General features: G+C 43.0%; 2 protein-coding genes across 3 annotated transcripts; both read right to left on the reverse strand.

The window, feature by feature from the left end:
- Positions 1–2,642: 2,642 nt before the first annotated feature.
- LOC115589727 (homeobox protein HMX2-like) lies at positions 2,643–4,502 on the reverse strand. Its single transcript, XM_030430837.1, has 2 exons — positions 4,091–4,502; positions 2,643–3,813 (listed from the first exon to the last, which is right to left on the reverse strand). Exons 1-2 carry the CDS (start codon positions 4,485–4,487, stop codon positions 3,260–3,262), a joined length of 951 nt encoding a protein of 316 aa, XP_030286697.1. The 5' UTR covers positions 4,488–4,502; the 3' UTR covers positions 2,643–3,259.
- Positions 4,503–5,955: 1,453 nt separating this feature from the next.
- On the reverse strand, positions 5,956–9,051 carry LOC115589729 (homeobox protein HMX1-like). Of its 2 annotated transcripts, none has more exons than XM_030430843.1 (3): positions 8,397–9,051; positions 7,757–7,921; positions 5,956–6,620 (listed from the first exon to the last, which is right to left on the reverse strand). In XM_030430843.1, the coding sequence occupies exons 1-3, from the start codon at positions 8,641–8,643 to the stop codon at positions 6,193–6,195; spliced, it is 840 nt and encodes a 279-aa protein (XP_030286703.1). In that variant the 5' UTR covers positions 8,644–9,051; the 3' UTR covers positions 5,956–6,192. The 2 variants fall into 2 exon arrangements, with proteins under 2 accessions (XP_030286703.1, XP_030286702.1); XM_030430842.1 differs by having other exon boundaries at positions 8,385–9,051.
- Positions 9,052–10,207: the final 1,156 nt, after the last annotated feature.

Here is a 10,207-nt window from a genome sequence, read left to right on the forward strand (position 1 = left end):
CTGTGTGAATCAGGAGATACAGTGGGACTCAGCGTGCACGGCAAAGGTAGACGAGGACTTCAGTGGAGAGAACAACAGATTTGCAGGCAGACTAAGTGGTTGAGTGAGCAGGTTAGCAGTGACGGGGCCTTGAATGGCTGTGACAGGGAGAAAGCAGTGAGAGGCTCCGGCTCTGAAGGGGGAAGTGACCCGGAAACAGTGTGTGTAAGTGCAGCTCGCCGGGCCCTTTAGGAGGAATCTCTCCAGAAGCACTGATGCAAGTCCACCTAAACACACATCTCTCTTATTTCTCTCGCTCTTTCTGAAGAGATGCATTACTCGGCGACACTCGTGCACACACACACACACACAAAGAACAGTGTGTGTGTGTGTGTGTGTGTGTGTGTGTGTGTGTGTGTGAGGGGGAGGGACCTCTGACTGTGCTCATCACCTGCAGACGTGTAACCAAAACTTCTAGCGAGCAGATTTCCTTCTTCTTTAAAATGTAAGAGCGTCTCGTGACTCGGTGACGTCTGGATGATGAGCCGTGATGTCAGGACGTCCTCAGTGTCTTTTACTCCGGTTTGCTTTCGAGGCGTGAAAATGTTACATGTTGCAACACGACGCCGAGGAAGTGTGTCATCAAGCAGCAGCTCTCTCTGATTCTACGACAGTGAAGAAGAAGTTTCAAAACTAATTTGTCTCTTATTTCCTGTAAAATAATGATTCAAGCAAAGACACTTTAAAAAAAAAAAATTTTCAACAGAGCAGAACGATTCTGATTTTTAATTATGAAGCACTTTTTGTCCTCACTTTCAACTTAACATTTACCAAACTTTTTCCTCAAGTACAACTTTCATGTGGCCCTAATCCTCTTCCGTACTTTAGGAATACATTTTGGACTTTTTTTCTTTTATGTGACGTTATCATGACTTTTCCAGCACAATGCAAACATTAAACGTGTGTTTGTTGGACATTAAAAAAAAAATAGTCAATTTAAAGTGAATTAAACTTTAGCTGGCAGTTGTCTGACTGTTAACAAACAATGAAATGCTTTAAAAAAAAAAAACATGTATAATTCATATATAAAAGTATATTAAACTTAGTTAGTTCTGACTTTATTATGGGCCTCACAGTACAGTTTGATGTTTATAGATGAATTACACAGTATGTATTAACATTTACAAAGTATTATAAACATCACATACAACTTTACATAAGTAATCACTGAACTATAAATGTACCTTTTGTTAATGATGTTATTATCCAGTGGTGGCAGATTGTCTTGTAGGTTTAATACCTCTGCAGTGATGTTTGTGTCACATAGTTTAAAGTCTCCTCTTTCTTTAACACACTGATGAATAACTAACATCAGTCACTGGATGATCTTGAGTTGAGATGAATCTTAATATAAACTGTTGGCCTGTACAGTGTTTGTATCTCATGTTAGTGTCAGGGATCTTATAGGATCACAAACATTAATCAACCTGATATAGGACATTTTCACATTTTCACCACATTCTGTTGATTATTTAAAGTCACAAGTTAACACATCTGGTGGTTTTGGCAGTTAACCGTTTCACCCTCTGCTGTTTATCTCAGATCAACATGTTTGTGCCTGTGTTTTTAACATAGATGGCGTCAGATTTAAGATTTAATGATGACGAACATGGACGACAAAAGTTTTTGTCCTTTTGTGTGAACTGAGACTGATTCTTAGAGCAATCCAAAAATGTGTTTACTGTGTGTGATTTTTGTAATATTTTAGTTTAAGTCAAAATTAAGTTTTGGGTTTGTTTGTTTTTTTAAATTAATATTAATAACAGTCTTCTGCAGGTTGACATACTCTGATAAATAGTAATACCACTGAAGCTTCAAATCAGTCTGAACTAAGTTTTACCAATTGTTTTCCTCACTGTGTTTCACAGGACGAGGCCTCAGACCGCCTGGAGCCTGACGGGGACCCACATGCTTTAATACAGCTTCAAAAGACAGATGATCCACAAACGTTTTTTTTACGTTTCTGGTTTCTAAAAAAACTCTTTTTGACCACTGTGTATTTTATATTTAATGTAGTTTTTTTTTGTGTGTTTTGTTTTATTTAAATGCAAACTATCAGTAAAGAATGAGAAAAGGGGCAGACCGTAAAGTTTCTGAACAACTTGTGAAGTAAAAATGACGCTCATGATTATCAAACTGTTCAGTTTTCTGATCATGTAAACTTATAAAACTGCAAATTAAAGATGAAACTGAATGAAACAAATGCATGAAGGGAAATATTGGTGTGAATGACTTCAAATTCAAACTGTGGGTAATAGTAATATTATTATTATTATTATTATTATTATTATTATTATTATTATTATTATTATAATACATTTCCAGTATTTTCTTCCTCATCTCATCCCTGTGCTGCCTTTAGATCACAGTGGTCACCACCATTGATCAGCTCGTCTTTGGCTCTGAAGCTGAAACACGTACAAACTCCCTGTTACTGCTGACAGAGTTTTCAAAAAATATTCCAAAATAACAAAAATGTTTTTGTTTTGTTTTTTCATTTAAGCCCCTCATGCACAAAATGAAATTTAAAAAAAACACACAAAGAAACACAATGAGTAATCAAACGCCTTCCTTCCGAACATAACTGGAGTCAAGCACTCTGATAAAATTGCAAATATTACACTTTTATTGCAAAATTCGTCATAGTTCATGATATACTCACTGTATTCACAGTCTGTCATATGAAAGGTCAAGTGGAAACAAACGAGTGGCCCCATAATAATAATAATAATAATAATAATAATAATAATAATAATAATAATAATAAAAAATAACATAAATTGCTCCACAGAAACTCATTTAAAAAGAAACAAGAGTTGCAAAATAAAAGAACACACGGGAGATAAAATCAGAATGTTACAGGTCTGTGCAGCAGAGAACAGGATACATTCTTCAGATGACGTGACTGCGACAAATTAAACTGCAGAGGAACTTTAATACATGCACATTGTTCTGTCTATAAACCTTCTATTTAGTATCAGCACCAGAAAATAATAATAATAATGATAATAATAATAATAATAATAATAATAATAATAATAATAATAATAATAATAAAAATAATAATGAGGACGTAAAAAGTGTCACATGCATGTCTTGGGTTAGCTGATATGTTGACATCAAAGTTGGGAATTTATTTTAATAAAGTAAAAAATAAAATAATACTAATACAGAACCGAGCTGAGTGTGTCCACAGACAGGCAGGCAGGCAGGCAGACCGTCAGTCTGTGTCGAACAGGCCGAAGTACTTGCCGGTGTTGAAGTAGATGTAAGGCGCAGCGTTCGCGGCCGGGTACACGACGGGGAACGGCATGGGTAACAAACATCCTCCCAGCAGGCTGCTGTCTTTGTAAAAAGTCGGTAATTGCACGTTTTTCCCCGCCTCAGAGAGGTGCTCGGCGGCCAGCGGCCCCTCCATGTCCGTGGACAGCTGTCTCTTCAGCTTGTTCCGCCGGTTTTGGAACCAGATTTTCACCTGGGTCTCGGTGAGCTGCAGGGAGCTGGCGAGGCACGCTCTCTCCGAGCTGCTCAGATACCTCTTCATGTCAAAAGTGGCCTCCAGCTGGAAAATCTGTCTCTTGGAGAAGATGGTGCGCGTTTTCTTCTTCACCATGGCTTTGTTAGAGTCCGCGCTGACCTGCTGCTGCTGCTGCTGCTGCTCGGACGCGTCCTCTGCGGTGTGCGCACTGTCCGCCCCGGGACAGGATCCGGCGCTCAGCGGCGGCGGCGAGTCCTCCCCGCGGTCCGCACGGTGCGCTCTGGACTTGGTTTGCGCTGTGAATGAAGCGACACAACGTGCGTTGATGCAGCGGTAAAGGCTCACTCACACTCAGAGAAGAAGCTGCACAATGACTGCTGATTTATAATATATATAATAATAAAGCAGTCAGCCTTCATTTTTTTTAAATATAAAAACTCATATTTGTATTGCTTTTGCGCATCATTGTACCTCTGAGCAGCGCTCTCAGCCTCAGCCTGTCTTTTCTTTATAAAATACAGTTATAAACTTAATCTCTTGCCTTCTCTGTATTCTGATTAAATTCCCAGTTACCTGTCTCGTCCGACCCGCTGTCGCGCCTCCTCCGGACGTCCCACACCTCATCACAGCGCGCTTGGAAATCCTTCTTCTGCTCCTTGGAGCCGTCCAGGTCTCCGCCGTCCCGCCGCTTCAGATTGAGGATGTTGTCGATGGTGAACGTCAAAGAAGCGCTCCGGCTCGGGGCGTCCTCTTTGCTCATGTTCCCCGACATTTCATCCGCTCCTCCGAGAATCCCGAAAACACCGGCGCGCCTCCGGACGCTCCGAGCACCATTGCGACTCTCAGCCGGCGCGGGAGGAGCCGGCGCGACGTCCTTCACCGACCCGGAAGACTGCGGTTTAGCAGCTTGTGATTGGTGAAGGTTGTGGGGCAGATGAGGGCGGGATGCAGATTCACGTCTGGCTGCCATATTGTAGCTTTAAACCCTTTTTTTTTTCTTTCTTTTTTTTCTTTTTTTTCCTGTCATCACATTCATGCCTGCTCCTTGAAAACGGAGCTCCTTTGACTCGGAGCATCACTGAGGGGTTCGGTTCATATTCGAACTTGGGCCACGAGATGTCACAGACTGAGACGTTGTTGGGTTTTGCGCCACATTCACATGACAGCTTGGACATGAACTCTCTAACCGCTGAGGGCATGAGAGCCACAGGGACCTGAGGAGAGATGTTGCGTTCAGGGGCCAAGAGCTCAAAAACACTGACTCTCTGCAGCGAGACCGATGAGTGTGTTGTGACCGATCAGCTGTAAACTTCATCCTCTTTAATCCAGCACCACTCACACACAGGCTGCGTGTCTCAGACGTGACAAAGGAAGGAAACAAACACACAATCTGTGCATAGGTTTTATTCACACGTGAACATTATCAGTGTACAAAAGTCTGTATTAAAATCCTCTTAAATAAAAAAAACTGTGTCCAAGAATATATTGCTAGTATAGTGCTCACGGCTATCAAAAGATCAGACTCCACAAACACCGGCTGTGTTTTTACCACCAATCATCAAGTTTTACTTTGCATAATACTACCCAAGTGTACGGAGTCAGATGAGGGTCAAAAAAGATTCAGAGCTTGTGAGATTCTGTCGAGAGAGAATTTAAACGAACCTCTTCACGAGACAGGCAGGTCAGAAGTGATGTCAAATCAGTTTTCTGACCAACAGATTTAGAAGGAGAGCACGGTTGGCCCTGATGCTGGCTGGTGAGGCAGGGTCGAAACTCAAAGTTCTCACGTGACGTCACATTTCCCTGCTTCCCTCACAAGCCCCTGTCTTTCGGCTGGTAAGTTTGATACCTTTTTCCACACATTTACACCCTCGAATGTCTCACACAGAGTTGACTTTTGCTTTACGAGCTCGAAATCTGACGGTTATTTTATTCTCTATGTGGACGATCCTTTCCTTTCTGTGAGGAATCGTCACAAAATACAGCTCTGTTTGGAACCAGGCGTCAGATTTCCCCCCCCCCGGGTGGACGGGACTTTGGGCAGCTTCCTTCACAGTCGCTGTATCTCAACCTCAAAATGACTTGAACTGAAAATCAGACACTGCTAACAGGAGGAGCGTCTCACTGAAAGGATTCTGTAAGCAGCAGGGATCACGGTGGCTTCCTACAGGATGAACGATCCACCTTTTACCTACGTGTGGCTGCATCTGTCGGAGCTGCTCCTGGAAAACGTCTTAAAGGGGCAGTATGTAGATTTGGGAGAAGAAATTCAGACTTACGCACAATATCAGGGAGGTAATTACACAAACCAGAAATATTGATCTTTTCTATAACTGAATAAACAAGCTGCTCTCAGAGGAACATAATATATATATATAGAAGAAGCTAGAAAGGTGGCAGGGTCCGCCACATACAAAAAACTAAATAAAAGAGTATAAGTTGTGTTGTCCTTTAACTCAGTTTGTTTTCAGTTTATGCAGTCATGAAAATGAAGAAAGTTTATTTATTAATCGAAAAAAAATGAGTCCGCAATCGCAATGTCTTCCCCAAAACTACGTACTGCTCCTTTAAGGACCCACACAGGATGACTCCACTTCTAACCTAAATCATTATTTCTGCGGCATCTTTATGTGATTAATTGGCGTCAGAAGAGTCTCAGGCTTCGCTCCTCGCAGTCACACCAGTCCGCTCATCTGTGGTGTCAGGAACGACACCGGCTGTGTGAAGTGTGAAGTCAATGGGAAGCTGATGGCGTTAGAGAAGCCGACCACCGGGGGCGACACGCGCGACAGGCCGCTCAGCGTCACCGGCGCCGCCACGCTCTCGCGATACAGCACGGGAACTCTGATGACCCTCTGGGCGGCGTAGCTGACGGCGGCGCTGCTGGCCTCCATGTCGGCGGCGATCTGCCTCTTCCACTTGTTCCTGCGGTTCTGGAACCAGATCTTCACCTGGGTCTCGGTGAGCTGCAGCGAGGCGGCCAGCCCGGCTCGCTCCGTGCTGCTCAGGTAGCGCTTCAGGTCGAAGGTGGACTCGAGCTGGAAGACCTGGCTCCGGCTGAACACGGTGCGGGTCTTCTTCTTCCTCGCCACTTTGACGTCAACTGAAAGGAGGAACGGTGCAGCTTTAATGGAGCGTTATGGAGACATTTTCTTTATTGTTACGTTATTGTGATATTTACAAAGATTTCTGGAGCTCCACAGCAAATTAGCATTAGCATTTTCATCAACAACTGCAGTCGATGGGAACTGTATTTACAATGTGAAATGGATCCATACAGCTCATCCGGTGCGACCCAAGTCTCTGAAATTGGTTGTAAAAGATGCTTTTTAAACCCTTTTTAGAAGCAACTTCTCTGTAGATGCTAAGCTAAAAGTGCTAGCACACCCTGTCTGTAGCGAGAACACGAGCTCGACAGCTCGTCAAATCGCATCGTTTTAATTCAGTTCGGGATCTCAAGGCTTTTCTGTTGTTTTTTAGTTATATTTTAACAAGTCGATGAAACAAGTCCCCATTTACTTCAGCTGTTTAGCAGAATTTGAAACAGTTCTGCTGTGAGGCTGCGGAAAAGTTTTGCAGACGAAACTTCACCCGACTCTCCGTTCACACGAGACTGAGTGGTGGCTGAATTTTCATTTTTGGGAGAACTGCTCCTTTAATACAGCAAGCACTAGAACAAGGATGGATTTGCAGGCCATGAAAATACATTTAAAAAATAGACACAACGGTTACAAAACACAGTTTGTGCTGTTGTGTTGTTTTCATACATTTCTCAAATTGTGATATTTTTCATGTGTGTCCTGATAAACCAGCAGCAGCAACACAATAAAGTTGTGTAGCAGAAAGATAAACAGGTTTCGGATCAGCCGGTGCACCATCCTCAGGCTCGTGACTGATGGGAACAAACAAATAAACACATTAAAATATGTATTTATGTCTTTATTTATTGTTGGTTGGTGAAGTTCTTCCCTCTCTGGGTTCTCGGATCTCTTTGCTTCGTCCCTGCAGCTCAACTCGAACCTTGTACGCAGCTCTGCTCCAGGTCATCAGAATCGAACTGACCTGCATTTTACATGTTTTTGGATGAGACGAACCATCACGCTCGAGGAAACGTTTTAGGAGGAGGGCGCATGCGTGGTGCGTGCCCCCTTTTTTTTGCAGCAGGCCGCAGAGAAAAAGCGCTGACACTTTCCTTTTGCATGATTATATTTTTAAAGGTTACTTTCACTCTGCTCTCACCTGTGTCGCAGCCGTCCTCCCGGGAGAAGCAGGAGGAGCGCGCGTCCTCCTCCTCCCTGTCATCCGTCAAACTGTCGTCCCCCCTCTCCGCCTCCGGCTCCTCCGCCCGCCCGGATGAAGTTGGGGAATCCCGCTCGCTCGTCGGCCCGGGCTCCGTGCGCGGACCTGCGGGGAACGTGAACAAATAAACTCCTGCGCGCCGTTCAGGCTGTGTTTTCAGCAGATCTTTCACCTTCCGCACCAAATGTGCGCCACTCCCGCTCTCTGCTCTGCCACATCCGCTCCGGTCTATTTTAAGCGTCAGACAGAAATAGTTGTTTGGGTGCCAGACACTGTGCGCCGGGCTGATAATTGGGATCTTTTACGCACGAAAAAACGAGGATGCAACCTGCTCCGTGACTACTTGTGGCCTATTAAAGAACGGGACTTTTACGCACGGATTGGGGAGATTTTTACTGTTTGAACATGAAATCTGTAAATGCGGTTACTCACTGATTTGAGCCCTGGATATCTCTGTTCTAACGATAATGAGTGCCGCTTTTAACCACGTTTATCCCTGTTAACCATCTCCGGATCGAATGTACAGATAGTTACAGCAGTGATGTATAAAACAGACACAGATACTGACAGATTGGCTCACTTATCGAGGTGCTGTGCGCTCTGCTCGGTGACGTCCCGCTCCAGTTCAGCACTTCAGCGCCGTCCACGCGTTGCGTTGCCAGCCCGGGACAGATCACGGGGCCGTGGACGCTTATTGTAACTCCCTGGTTCTCCACCTGCTCTTCGGAAGCCGCTCTGTACGTGTTCCCCAGCAGATTCTCAATGTAGAAAGACGAAGCTCTCGACAGAGGTCCCAGCTTCGATCTCGGCGCTTTATCGTCAAGCATTTTGACTCCGTCGGTCCTCTCCCAGGCTGATCAATTCTCAGCTTTTAAAAAAAAAAATCGAATACAATCCCAGATATTATAGAATCATTCCAGGGTGTGTGTCTCGTTTCCAGCCAGGAGTGTCTCCTGCTCCGCGTGAACCATCCCGACGCAGCCGGTGTGCGCAGAGAGCTCAACTGTGAAAAGGTCCAGACACAAATCTCGTCTTGAGGAGACGATTACTCCAAAAGAAAAAAAGAAAAAAAAAACCCTCTCGACTGTCTCGTTGTTCGGAGCCTCTCTGGGAGGCTGTGATCGTCTGCCTTCAGGGAGCGTGGATGTTGTATTTAGGTCAGCTGGAGAGCAGAGCGGAGACTCGGTGTTGTCCTCAGGCTGGAGACGCGCAGAGCTTCATGTTGAAGGCACAGTACCGCCTATTGGCTACAACTGTGCATGTACACTGTGGATTTATGATGCAGCCAGCAGTGTGTGTGTGTGTGTGTGTGTGTGTGTGTGTGTGTGTGTGTGGAGTGTGTTCCTCTCTACGTGTCGCACGACAACAAGAATAATCGGTTTCCCCCTAAAACCCACAACTACACACGCTATGTGTTATTATGATAATAATAATATAATTATAATCGTCATACAAATGTTTTTTTTTAAACCAGACGACTTTTACTTTTCCTTCTCGAAAACACGAAAAAGACCCAAACTTATTATTTCTCTACTCAGCTGATCAGAAACTAGAAACAAAAGGCCTCAAATATACATTTTAAAAGAACTGAAGCATGAAATTAAATAAGAAACAAACGATTTTTGTACGACGTGTTATTATTATTATTATTATTAACACCGGACTGACCGTCTTCAGTATCTGACTCCCAAAACCAGCTTTCTCACAAACTGGACCTATTAATACCTGATCAATATCAATCATGTAAACTCAGACTCATTTTTAATTGATCTAATTCTAATTCTTTAATTTGTGCCTGCAGAAAAATCGTTTTCTTTGATATTCACACTATTAAAAGTGTTTTAAAGTTTAGGGTGTTCGTTTAAAAGTTGTTTCATTAGTTTTATTTTCATTTACCTTTTTAAAATGTCACAGTCTGTAAATCTAATGTAGCTGTGGTCTAACTGCAGCTGGATACAAAAAAAAAAGAAGAATAAATAAATATATTTAGATTCTTTTCTAAACATCCCCTGAAGACACGATTTAAAGGAGCATTATGCAGTTTTTTTGGTAAGAAATTTGAATCAGAAGAAAAAAATCTCTGTTCTCAAACAAACTGACCTTAAAGTACAAAACAATTCATACTGTTTACTTTGTTTATATGTGGCGGACCCTGCCACCTCTCTAGCTTCAAACAGTGTTCTGGGAAGTTATTTTAATTTTATTCAGTTTTGTAAAAAAATAAATATTTCTGAGTTTGTTTTATCACCTTATTAATATTGTAATAATATCTGTTAAAAAAAGAAAAAAAACCTACACACTTCCCCTTTAAAGGGCCAGTCTGTAATAATTCCCAACTCCTCAAATGCTGACACACCAACTTTCTTACAAATTGTACCATAAAGACATATA

Source organism: Sparus aurata, chromosome 10 (assembly GCF_900880675.1).
Source record: "Sparus aurata chromosome 10, fSpaAur1.1, whole genome shotgun sequence".
Lineage (NCBI taxonomy): Eukaryota > Metazoa > Chordata > Actinopteri > Spariformes > Sparidae > Sparus > Sparus aurata.